Consider the following 13,443-nt stretch of genomic DNA (forward strand, 5'->3'; position numbering starts at 1 on the left):
TCAATATTTCAATTTTTTTTTTTTACTCTACTTTTTCATTCCATTTTTGTTCAACTTTTAGATATTTTAGATGTTTTAGTTGTTTGGACTTTTAATATTTCAGGGTTTTTTTTCCTTTCATTTTTGTTCTGCTTGTCAGTTCAATTTTAGATATTTCAAAGCTAATGCAAGGCACATTTAAGTTTTGACCACATTTCATACACTATTAATTCAAAGAGCTTTGCATAAAAAAAAAATGATTTAAAAAATAATCATGAAATTATGAGAACGGATGTTCAAGAAATAAAATTAACAATAAAATGTAAAAATGAAAATAAAAACTTAAAATATATTAAAAGCAAATATATGCAGAAATATTGATGTATTGTCAGTAGTCTGATATATAAATATTTCTGTGATATATACTGTATATGAAAATAAAATAGGTGTTTTAATAGTTGTTGCTGGTGTGTTGGTGGAAGCGTCGGGACGTTGCTGAATTCCAGCAGACAATGAGAGACTGAGCGATCAGCACAATCGTCGGCTCTCGCCGCTTCTCTCTTGTTCCCTACAGTCAATCGACCACAACAACAATCAGGAAAATAGAAATGAAGAGCTTGTGCTCCACACTAATGAACCTTTTCACTTATTTTCCACTTAGTCCATGTTTTGTGTACCATGTTGTAGTTTTGTCAGAAACTTTTTCCACCCTTTCTGACCCCGTTTAATTAAATGTGTTGTTTTCATTTCGTACTGTAAATGACCGGTTTAACCTCTGTGCAACTACTGTACTTAACTAGTGTAGGCGAGAGGCTGAATTTAAGAAGAAATGACCAAATTACACCTTCACTTTCACCCCAAACTCACAAGAAAAACAAATGTTTTGCATAAAGAAAAATGTTTTTGTAACTATTAGGATTATTTTCAGACCGTTAGTCTCATTGTGATTTTTTTTTTTTTTTTTTTTTTTTTTTTTTTGCAGTTTTATTTTTGTTTTTGCATTTCATGAACACATTAAGACATTTCGGAGCAAATATATTACTAAAACTAAATATAATAAAACTATAAATAATAATAATAATAATAATAGTAATAAATTGTCTAGATATTCTGAATGTTTCTTGTGAGTATTATTTATTTATTTATTTATTTATTTATTAGTAATAATAGACATTTTTATGTAGTTAATAATTAATTATTACATCAATTAATTTGTATGTATATATTGATTTTTTTTTTTTTTTTTTTTTTTTTTATTTTTACTATGTTACTTTAATATATTTATTTTAATATAAATTAAATATTAATAAAATCTGGATTGAATTATTATTTAATTTATATTAAATATTAATTCAATATTTAATATAAATTAACCTTCTGGATGTTTCATGTTTCCAAAAAAAAAATTATTTATATATTTATTTTATTTAAATGAGTGTGTCGTTTGTGTGTCGTTCTCACAGACAGGAGTGTGTGGCCACTGAGGAAAATCCTCAGGTGTTCTTCTGCTGCTGTGAAGGAAACTTCTGCAACGAGAGGTTCACACACCTGCCCGACGTCAGCGGACCAGGTGAGACATGGGACGATCTTCGTCGCTGCTGTCTGTCTGCTGTTTGCTGAATGTATACAGCTTGAAAATCAATCATAAACATCTTCAATGCTTACCTCATTAAATATTCATGCACTCTTTACAGAAAACAAACATTCATGCTTTGTTTAGAGGAAAAAGTTCATGCTAAACAGTGACTGCAAATGCATTAACTGCATTTATTTATTTATTTATATTAACTTGTTTATTATTTATTGATTTATTTAATACATTAATTTATTTTACATCTACAATTTTACATTGTATTTGTTTTAGATTGTAATGGCTTTATTTTTGAATGATTTTTTCGAATTAATTTCTATTTTGATTTACTTTTAGTGAATTTATTTTTTGTATTTTTTTTTCAGTTCATTTCCTATTTGCAATTTATTATAATATATTTTAGTATATTATTTTAGATATTTTTATCATATAAATGAATTTTTAAAAATATTTATTTTTCATTATTTTGTTTTATTTTTGTATTTTAGTTTATTCAAATGTTATTTATTTTATGTATATGTTTATATAATTTAAATGATTTTATTTGTTTATATGTACTTATATTCATTCGTTTTGTCATTTTAAAATGTTTATTTACTTTTTTAGTACATTTATGCTTGTCTGTTTTTTTTATTATTGTTTTAATTCATTTTAAAATAATTGTTTATATTTTTTGTTTTTTAAATATATTTTATATGCATTTATTTTTATTTATCCAATTTATTTAATTTATTTTAGTTTTGAAGTAATTTATTGTTTGCGTTCATGCATAATTTTAATATATTTATTGTTTTTTATTTTTGTTTATTTTAATTGCTATTTTTAATTCTTATTTAATTTATTTCCCTTGTTGTTTTTATGTATTTTTAGTCATTCATTTTTGTCATTTTAAATCTGTATTTGATTAATTTTAAAGTAGTTATGTATTTTTATTTTTGTTTTTTAAGAGAAATTTAAACAAATTTATTTTTATTTAACAAGTTTATTTAATTAGTTGTTTTTTTAATTTATTTTTATTATTTTAGTTAATGCATTTAATTAATTTGATTTTATGCATTTTTATTTTTAAATAATGTATCGTTTTACTTTATGTATAATTTTAATTTATTTATTTGTTTTATTTTGTATTTTTGTTTATTTTAATTGCTATTTATTTTATATTTTATTTATTTCTTTTGTTTATTTTTATGCATTTAGTCATTCATTTTTGTCATTTTTTTATTTTTGTTTTTTTTTTTAGAGAAATTTAAATGAAGTTATTTTTATTTAATTAGTTTATTTAATTAATTTAGTTTAATTTATTTTTATCATTATTTAATGCATTTAATTAATTGTATTTTATGTATTTTTGTTTTTAAATAATTTGTTTTACTTTATGTATAATTTTGTATAATTTTAATTTATTTATTTGTTTTATTTTGTACTTGTTTTATTTTAATTGCTATTTATTTTATATTTATTTTTTAATTAATTAATTTATTTTTATGTTCTCATAGTCATTCATTTTTGTCATTTTTATTTTATTTTATTATTATTATTATTATTATTATTATTATTTTAATATTTACATATTTATAGATTTTTTTTTTTTTTTTCCTTCCGCTCATCAAATCAGATTTCAGATTCAGAGATGTTTGTTTCATAATCAGTCATTTGACAGAAGGATGTTGTTGTGTACACACTTCGCTCTTGTCTCTGCTCATGTTTGTCTGTGTTTCTGTCAGTGATCGAGCCTCCTCTTCCGGCTCCGGCGCTGTTGAACATGCTGGTTTACTCTCTGCTGCCCATCACGATGCTCTCCATGGCTCTGCTGCTGGCCTTCTGGATGTACCGGCACCGCAAGCCTCCGTACGGACACGTGGACATCAACGAGGTCAGTCCATCCGCTCGTCCCCGTTTGGCTTCACTCTGATCGTTTGTTCTCAGCGTTTCAGCGTCGTGTTGTTCTGTGGCTCCACCTAGTGGTGCTTCTGATCATTTGATGACTCGCTAAAGGGGTTTTCTATCATTTAAAGGATCCCGGTCCGTCTCCTCCTTCACCGCTGGTGGGACTGAAGCCTCTTCAGCTGCTGGAGGTTAAAGCTCGAGGACGCTTCGGCTGCGTCTGGAAGGCTCAGATGATGAATGAATATGTAGCCGTGAAGATCTTCCCTATTCAGGTTCACTTTTATTTTATTGTGAACAGTATAGATGCAAGCAAGCTCACTAGGTTCAGTCGTGGTGTTGTTATGGTTCGAGAAGCGTTATGTAAAGCTGTGTGTGCTGTGGTCGACAGGACAAGCAGTCGTGGCAGAACGAGCGCGACATGTTCTCCACGCCGGGCATGAAGCACGAGAACCTGCTGCGCTACATCGCCGCCGAGAAACGCGGCAGCAACCTGGAGATGGAGTTCTGGCTCATCACTGAGTTTCATGAGCGGGTGAGGGGTCAAAGGTCATCAGACTTCAGCCAAAAAAAATGAGAAACTTAGCCATTAGAAATACAAATTTAACTCTGTAAAGCCTGCCATGTGAAATAATAGGCAGAAAAAATTATATCTAATGAAAAAGAATATAAAAATAATATAATGTAATATAAATATAAAAAAAAAAAGAAAATAAAAAAAATTAAGTGTTTTGTATTAAATTTGTATTAATGTGTGTATTAAAATAACTTATATAGACATTTAAAAAAAACTGAAATAAAAATCAATAAAAAGCTGAATAGACATTTAAAAAAACAAAACCTAATTAAAATGACAAAATTACTAAAACTGTCACTAAAATTAAAATGAAAATATAAAAAGATGTATAAATTAGACATAAGTATAACATTTTAGATAATTGATATATTAGATATAAAAAGTAGTTTAAAAATAACAATAAAATAACTAAACAGAAATAATAAAAAAAAACTATGTAGACATTTAAAAAAAATTACAATAATAATGACAAAAACAGCTAAATTGCTAAATTTGTCAATAAAATTCAAATAAAACAAAATATTACAAAATATTACATAAATTACATATAAAAATATATTAGATGGACAAAATTCAGATATAAAAACAACTGTTCTGTGTTTTTTAATTAATAAAAAAAAATTATATTTAATGAATGAATTTTTTAAGCAGTTTATTTTTTTGTTTTTATGTTTTAATTTGTTTTAATGCTACTTATTTGTTATTTAATTATGTACTTTTTAAATGAATTTGTTTGCTTATTTTTATGTACTCATAAATTGTTTTGCCATTTTAAATTGCATATTTTTTAATACATTTAATTTTTTTGTTTGTTTTTATTTATTTATTTTTTTTTTTTTTCAAATAATTTTAGGTATTTATATTTTATTATTTTTATTTTAGTGAATTTATTTAAATTATTCATAGAAGTGTATTTTTATTCATTTCTGTATAATTTTAAAATATTCATTGTTTTATTTTTTAATTTAATTTTTTTTTTATTTATTATTTATTATTTTTGGTTTATTTTTACTGATATTTATTTAATATTTTTAATGAATTATTTTTATTTATTTATATGTATTTATAGTAATATAAATTTGAAATATATTAGATATACAGAATTCTAATACTAAAAAAAGTGTTCTATGTTTTGTCATTTGTACTAAAATAATTAAAAACTAAAACTAATTAATTAATTAACTATATGGACAATGATTTGAATTGAAATGAAGTGAATAAAAACAGACAGACGTTTAAAAAAATGAATCTAATAATGACAAAAGCAACAAAATTACTAAAACCACTAAAATTAAAATTAAAATAGAAAATCTAAAAACAAAATCTAATTACAAAAATTCACAAAATGTATAATAGTTAAAGATAACACTATTGAAACATCACGGGGAATCAATTTGCACAAATTATTTTGATGAATTCTTCACTATGTTTGTTGATGGTGTCTATTTTTAGTGTTCAGTATTTGTAATGTATTGAATGTCAGGGTTCGCTGACGGATTATCTGAAGGGAAACGCGGTGAGCTGGAGCGATCTGTGTCACATCGCGGAGACGATGGCGTGCGGTCTGGCGTATCTTCACGAGGACGTGCCGCGCACGAAAGGAGAAGGTCCTAAACCGGCCATCGCGCACAGGTCAGTTTAACATCTCAGCCTTCAGTTGCTGAGACTGAAATCATTCAGGTAATGACGGCAAACGCATTCGTCCACAGAGACTTCAAGAGCAAGAACGTGATGCTGAAGACCGATCTGTCCGCGGTGGTCGGCGACTTCGGGCTGGCGGTTCGGTTTGAGCCGGGAAAGCCGCCGGGAGACACGCACGGTCAGGTCGGGACGCGCCGCTACATGGCCCCCGAGGTGCTGGAAGGGGCCATTAACTTCCAGCGGGACGCCTTCCTGAGGATAGACATGTACGCCATGGGGCTGGTGCTGTGGGAGCTGGTGTCGCGCTGCAAAGCCGCTGACGGTGAGTTTGTGCTCATTGTTTCATAAGGTGGAAAATGTTACTAACAGCTCGTTTCCATCACACACAAAAGTTTTTTTTTTTTTTTTTTTTTTTAATGTTTAATTTTTTTTTTCACATTTTAGATCGTAATGGCTGTAATTTTTGAATATTTTTCTTAAACAAATGATCTATTTGCGATTTTGATTTATTTTTAGTGAGCTTATTTTATTCATATGTATTTATTTTCAGTTTATTCCCTATTCGTTTTTAAGCAGTTTATTTTAATACATTTTTATTTTGGTTTATTTTAATATATTTTTGGTTTATTTTAACATTATGTATTTTATATATATTTTTTTTAATGAATTTATTTATTTTTTAATACTTGTATTCATTCATTTTAAAACGTGTATTTATTTTTTAATACTTTTATTTTTGTCTGTTTTTCTTTTATTAGTGTTTTAATTCATTTTTATGTGTGTTAATATTTTAGTTTTTGTTTTGTTTTTTTAGTGAATTTATTTAAAAATAAAGTTTGGTTTATTTATAGAAACAAAATTCTGGAAAGAGGCCTTTTACATGATTGTGTAAATGTATTTATGTTTGTTTATTTAACTACATTTATTCTAAGTATAGTTTTAATTTCATTTCATTTTAATTAATTTATTTAAATAATTTATTGTCTTGTTTTTTATATTAATTTTTTTAGGTTTCTCAATTTTTAGATTTCAAATTTTGGATTTTCAAATTAAAAAAATAAATTTAAAAGTTAAAAGTGGAAATCCAAAATATTAGGGAACTTCAGAGCAGTATTATTTTAGTGTTTGATACTAATACTATTTTAGTTTTTATTAATTTTATAGATTTTTAATATTTTTTTGTTCGCAGTTTTAGATATTATAATTAAACTTAGTAATTTTTTCATTTTTAGTAGTTTTGTTTATATGTGTGAAAATATGTAGTTTTTATTAATTAATTAATTAATTTATTTATTTATTTATTATTATTATTATTATTATAGTTTATTTATTAATAATTTATTTAATTAGTTAATATTTTAAGTTTTTTTTTTTTTTTTTTTTTTTTATATATATATATATATATATATATATCCACCCGTCTTCAAGAACTCTCATTCTCTGCTGTTCCATTTGCTTACGTTCTTTGTGTGCTGTTTTCCCTCAGGTCCTGTAGACGAGTACATGCTGCCGTTTGAGGAGGAGATCGGCCAGCATCCGTCTCTGGAGGATCTTCAGGATGTGGTGGTTCATAAGAAAATGCGGCCGGTGTTTAAGGACTGCTGGCTCAAGCATTCAGTGAGTGACCGTAACATACTGAGCTTTCTGTAGAAAACAAAACATGTTTCAAATAATCTACACACTGCTGTTTTTCAGACAACCAGTGAATTTGCACACAAAATTTGACAGAATTCTGTAAATCCGCCTTTTATATGATTGTATATGATATATAATACATCATTTTATTCATTAAAAATCATATAACAATTTTCTCTGTTTGGAAACTAGCTGAAATGTATTTTATTTTAGGTAAAATTTTAGTTAAGATAATTTTCTCTTTCTCTATTTAACATTTTACTTTAGTTAATATTTTAGTAAAAAATAATTTTCTCTTGAAAATAGCTGAAATAAATATATATTTTTAAATATTTTCTTTTGATTAATATTTTAGTTAAAATAATTTTCTCTGTTTGGAAACTAGCTGAAATATTTTATTTATTTATTTATTTTTATAATTTTCTCTGTTTGGAAACAAGCTGATGATTTTTTTTATTTATTTTTTTTTTAATTAATATTTCAGTTAAAATAATTTTCTCTTGGAACTAGCTGAAATATTTTTATTTATTTATTCATTTATTTTATAATTTTCTCTGTTTGAAAACAAGCTGATGATTTTTTTTTTTTTTTTTTTTTTTTTTTTTTAATTAATATTTCAGTTAAAATAATTTTCTCTTGGAACTAGCTGAAATATTTTTATTTATTTATTCATTTATTTTATAATTTTCTCTGTTTGGAAACAAGCAGTTTTCTTTTTAATTTACTTAATATTTTAGTTTAAATAATTTTCTCTATTTGGAAACTGGCTGAAATGTTTTACTTTATTTTATTTTAGGTAAAATTTTAGTTTAGATATTTTTCTCTTTCTCTATTTAATATATTTTATTTCAGTTAATATTTTAGTAAAAATAATTTGCTCTGCTTGGAAACTAGCTGAAATATTTTATTGAAATATTATTTATTTATAAATAATATTATTTAAATAATATAAATCTTATTTATTTATTGAAATATTGAAATAAATATATATTTTTAAATATTTTAACTAATTTTCTGTGAGAGAAATCTTCAGGTGAACTGTGTTTTGAATGCCGGATGTTTCTGCGTTCAGGGTCTGGCGCAGATGTGCGAGACGATCGAGGAGTGCTGGGATCACGACGCGGAGGCGCGTCTGTCGGCCGGCTGCGTGGAGGAGCGAATCTCTCAGATCCGCCGTCTGACGAGCGCCACTACCTCAGACTGCCTGCTTTCCATGGTGACGTCGCTCACCAACGTGGACCTGCCGCCCAAAGAGTCCAGCATCTGAGCGCCGGCGACGCGAGCAAACAAAACCACCCTCGTCTTTCCAAACTCAGTGAATCTCAAACCACATTAAAGCAGCTGCTATTTTATCCTAACATTTTTTTAACTTTATTATTATTATTATTATTGTTATTATTATTATTATTTTTCTGATCGGATCAGTAACTACCAGCACACTTCTCTACTGTATTTTTATCATCGGAGCAAACGCGAAAGATTTTTAAACGCATTCAGGTGCCGACAAATGAATGCTGACAGGTGCAGGTACCTCGACGTTTCAGTTCTGCCGATTCCGTTGATTTCGGTTTTTTTTCTCTCGCTCTTCTTCTGGGTTTTTTTTTCTTCTGCGACGAGCAACCAGTTCATCTGACGATTCAACAGTGCTGCAAAACCCGCGAGGATCATTATGACTGTTACACGCGCAACCCGACCTCCTCGCGGGATTTCACTTTTTTATTTCTCTGTTTTTTCCGACAGTGTGCTATTCGAAAACTACGGAAAACGTGTCTTTTACGGAACTAACGGGTGTCGAAGAACACGGAAAAAAGACGACCGGACTAATTCCTTTCTTTCTTTCTTTTGTTTTGCTTTTATTTCGTGGTGACTGTGAACGGGTTGGCTGGCTTTTCTCGAGTGGATATGGCTGGAATCTCTTGCATGTGGAATTATGGGAGGTTTGGTACGGAAATCTTTCTCAGGTATCCAGTGTCAAGGGGTCCATGACTGCCTTTCCCACATCATTATAGGACAGAGAGAAATATAACGGTGCCCTGATGAATTTAACACTAAAACATGCAAGACCGTGTGTGTGCGAGTGTGTGTGTGTGTGTGTGTGTGTGTGAGTGTGTGTTTGGTGCTGAGAGTTTGTTGAAAAAGAGAAAAAAGACCATAAAAAGTTTGGCCCGTGCGGCCGTATGAACGTAAGTGTTGGTTTTTCCTGTCTAGTTTCTCTTGTAATAATGCAACATGTGTTTTGGACGTCCGTTTGGACTCAGAATGGTGAAATTCTGGGTCAAAACATTTTGAAATCAAAGGAAAAAAATAAGAAATAATATTTGTTTTAAAAAAATATAGGCTTTTTAGGAGAATTACAATTGTTTTAAATTGTAGCATTAATATTAAGCACCTTTTCCCTCAAATTATATAATGCATCCAAATTATTTACTTTTTATTTCTGGTAATTCTCATTCTCAGTGTTGCTGGTAATTTATACATGTTTTACCCTAAATTCTCATGACCATAATGCATCCAGACATTTTATTTTATTTTATTTTATTTTATTTTATTTTATTTTATTGTTTTCAATTCTTATATAATAATTTATTCTGATTTTAATTTTAATTGTTAGTACACCAAATACTGAAGTGGTGTATAAAAGCATATTTTACCCCCAAATTCTCATCAGCATAATGCATTGATTTTTTTTTTTTTTTTTTTTTTTTTTTTTTTTTTTTTATTATTTGTTATTATTTATTATTTTATTTTATTTTATTTTATTTTATTTTATTTTATCGTTGTACTCAATTCTCAGTGTTCTCAATTCTTATATAATAATTTATTCTGATTTTAATTTAAAAAAAAAATAAAAATCAGTACAGGATGTACAACAAATACTAAAATGTTGTGTAAAAACATATTTTACCCCCAAATTCTCATCAGCATAATGCACTGATTTTTTTTGTATTATTTTTTTTTTTAATTTATTATTTTTTTTATTTTATTTTTTCGCTGTACTCAATTCTCAGTGTTCTCAATTCTTACATAATAATTTATTCTGATTTTAATTTTTAAAAAAAATCAGTACAGGATGTACAACAAATACTAAAATGCTGTATAAAAACATATTTTACCCCCAAATTCTCATGGCCATAATGCATTGATTTGTTTTTTTGTTTTGTTTTGTTTTTTTTTGTTTTTGTTTTTTTGTTTTGTTTGTTTTTTTTTGTTTTTTGTTTTTTTATTAATTAATTAATTTTATTATTATTATTTTATTTTATTTTTATTATTATTATTTTTGGGGTAATTCTTATTCTCAGTGTTGATTATCCTGGTTTTAATTAAATATGCAGCCTGGACTACAAATACTCAAAACATACACACAAAAATGTTTTACACCAAATTATCATTTTTATTTTTATTTTTTTATTTTTATAATTATTACTGCAATACACTAATTTATGCTGAATTACATTTTTTTTTTTTAAAAATCAGGCAAAAATCTAATTCTGTAGTAATCTATAAAAGTTTTTTGTTTTTTTTAAAAGATAATTTTGGGTGGAAATGTGCTTAATTTTTGTGAAAATGTTAAACAATGCAAAGTATCTGAATATAGGCTAATGCAAAATACAATTTCTTATTTTTTCCTTTGACCTGAAGCTGAAATGTGACCCAGTTTTATGCGATTCACCCAGGAAGTGTTTGGTTTTGTGTGTTTTGGTCGGGTCCCTTCATGTATTACCTCTTTCTAACAGGGACCAAATCTGAGATCTGACCTCCGACGATATTGAGACTTCAGTTTGGGGCTACAAATTAGAAAACGTCAAACTTCACTTTGACCGGGTGACGTTTGACTCATTAGCAAAGACAAAAAAAACTCAAGAATGCTATTTATTTTGTCTTAAAAGTGGCTAGTGATCCACATTTCCATATGCCATAATTCAAGAGTGAATTTCCACAGTGCTGCTGCTGCTGTTTGGATGAAACGTCGTGATATTTTCTGTATTTTCTCAGTAAAGTTCATCCTCAGATGCAACCACGCGTCACCAGACATTCAAAAGGCTTCCGAGACGAACGAGCGCAACTCGAAACAATAAAATTAGTCGTGAAAGGACAAAAAAAAAAAAAAAGTTAAAGATATTGTTCATGAACCACAGACCACCTCAGACCAGAAATACCTCAGATTTTCTACGTGTTTGACTTCTGTTATATATTTTGTTAGTTGTGTTGACTTGTAGTAAGTATATTTTGATGTAAGTTGGCTTTTATGATTAGGGAAGACGTTTTGGAGAAGTAAAAAGAAGAAAAAATACAAAAAAAAAAAAAGTGCTACCAAGTTCTGTTGTATAAACGAGAGAAACCCATGATGTAAATAGCTGTAAACAGTTGTAGAATCGTGCCGATCAGTGAAACAGGGCATTATTCTTCTTATTCTTCCTGTCTCTTACTTCACGGGACATTGAACCTTAGACGTTTGGCGCTTCTTCCAAAAAGTTGATTGTATTTCCCCGTTTTTACTTGCACAATTTTTTATGTACCCCTCGTACGGTGTTATGAGGGACAAAATTGAACCTGTCGTGTTTAAAGTTCACCAAAATGAAAATTCTGTCATCATTTGACTTTATTTCTTCTGTTGAACACAAAAGTAGTTGTTTTGAAGACCTAAAACTTGACGGTACCCATTGACTTCCATAGTATATTTTTTTTCCACTGGCTACCGTCAGATGTTTGGTCACCGACATTCTTCAGAAAATCTTTTGAAGAATCTTGGAAACCAAACAATTGGCGGTAGCCATTGACTTCCATAGTTTTTTTTTATCCTGTACTATGGAAGTCGATGGCTACCGTCAGCTCTTTGGTCACCGACGTTCTTCAAAATATTCTCTTTAATGTATCTTATTTTGAGAAATATTGGGAACCAGAATATTTTAAACAATGTTGCCGACCAAACAGTTGACGTAACCATTAACTTCCATAGTATGGAAGTCAATGGCTACCGTCAGCTGTTTTGTCACCAGCATTCTTTAAGATATCTTCTTCAAAATGTCTTTTTGTGAAGAATTTTGGTAACCAAAATATCTTACTTTAAAGAATCTTGCGAATAAAATAGTTGACGGTAGCCATTGACTTCCATAGTATATATTTTTTTCCAATGGCTACCGTCAGCTGTTTGGTCACCAGCATTCTTCAAAATAACTTTGGCAACCAAAATATCTTATTTTGAAGAATGTTGGAGAACAAACAATTGACGGTAGCCATTGACCTCCATAGTATTTTTTTTTCCTACTATGAAAGTTAATGGCTGCCGTCAACTGTTTGGTTACCAGCATTCTTCAAAATATCTTCTTCAGAATGTATTATTTTTAAGAATTTTGGCAACCAAAATACCTTATTTTGAAAAACGTTGGGAACAAGTTGACGGTAGCCATTGACCCATTGACCTCCATAGAATTTTTTCTCCAAACTATGGAAGTCAATGGCTACCGTCAGCTGTTTGTTTACAAACATTCTTCACAATATCATCTTCAAAATATAATTTTTTTTTTGAAGAGAAGAATTTTGGCAACCAAAATATTATTGTGAAGAATGTCGGAAACCAAACAGTTGACGGTAGCCATTGACTTCCAAAGTGGGTTTTTTTCCCCATACTATGGAAGTCAATGGCTACCGTCAGCTGTTTGGTTACCAGCATTCTTCAAAATATCTTCTTCAGAATATCTCATTTTGAAGAATTTTGGCAACCAAAATGCCTTATTTTGAAAAATGTTGGGAACCAGTTGACGGTAGCCATTGACCTCCATTGAATTTGTATCAATACTATGGAGATCAATGGCTACCGTCATCTGTTTGCTTACAAACATTCTTCAAAATATCATCTTCAAAATATCTTTTGATGAATGTTAGCAACCAAAATATCTTATTTTGAAGACTGGGAACCAAACAGTTGACGGTAGCCATTGACTTTTATAGTAGGAAAAAAAATATTATGGAGGTCAATGGCTACCATCATCTGTTTGGTCACCAACATTCTTCAAAATATCTTTTGATGAACGTTAGTAACCAAAATATTTTATTGTGAAGAATTCTGGTATCCAAACAGTTGACGGTAGCCATTGACTTCCATGGTATTTTTTTTTCTACTGTGAAAGTCAATGGC

At 28.6% G+C, this 13,443-nt stretch overlaps 1 protein-coding gene across 1 annotated transcript in view; it reads left to right on the top strand.

The window, feature by feature from the left end:
- acvr2ba (activin A receptor type 2Ba) overlaps positions 1-8,662 on the top strand; it is a 49,859-nt gene extending 41,197 nt beyond the window's left edge. Inside the window, exons 3-10 of the mRNA XM_051098627.1 lie at positions 1,443-1,549; positions 3,295-3,443; positions 3,586-3,729; positions 3,846-3,989; positions 5,515-5,663; positions 5,741-5,994; positions 7,159-7,289; positions 8,380-8,662. Coding sequence (XP_050954584.1) covers positions 1,443-1,549; positions 3,295-3,443; positions 3,586-3,729; positions 3,846-3,989; positions 5,515-5,663; positions 5,741-5,994; positions 7,159-7,289; positions 8,380-8,574 — 1,273 coding nt within the window. The 3' untranslated portion in view covers positions 8,575-8,662. The remainder of the gene's footprint in view (positions 1-1,442; positions 1,550-3,294; positions 3,444-3,585; positions 3,730-3,845; positions 3,990-5,514; positions 5,664-5,740; positions 5,995-7,158; positions 7,290-8,379) is intronic.
- The last annotated feature ends 4,781 nt before the right edge of the window (positions 8,663-13,443 follow it).

The sequence above is a fragment of the Labeo rohita genome, chromosome 24 (assembly GCF_022985175.1).
Source record: "Labeo rohita strain BAU-BD-2019 chromosome 24, IGBB_LRoh.1.0, whole genome shotgun sequence".
NCBI classification, from domain to species: Eukaryota; Metazoa; Chordata; class Actinopteri; order Cypriniformes; family Cyprinidae; genus Labeo; species Labeo rohita.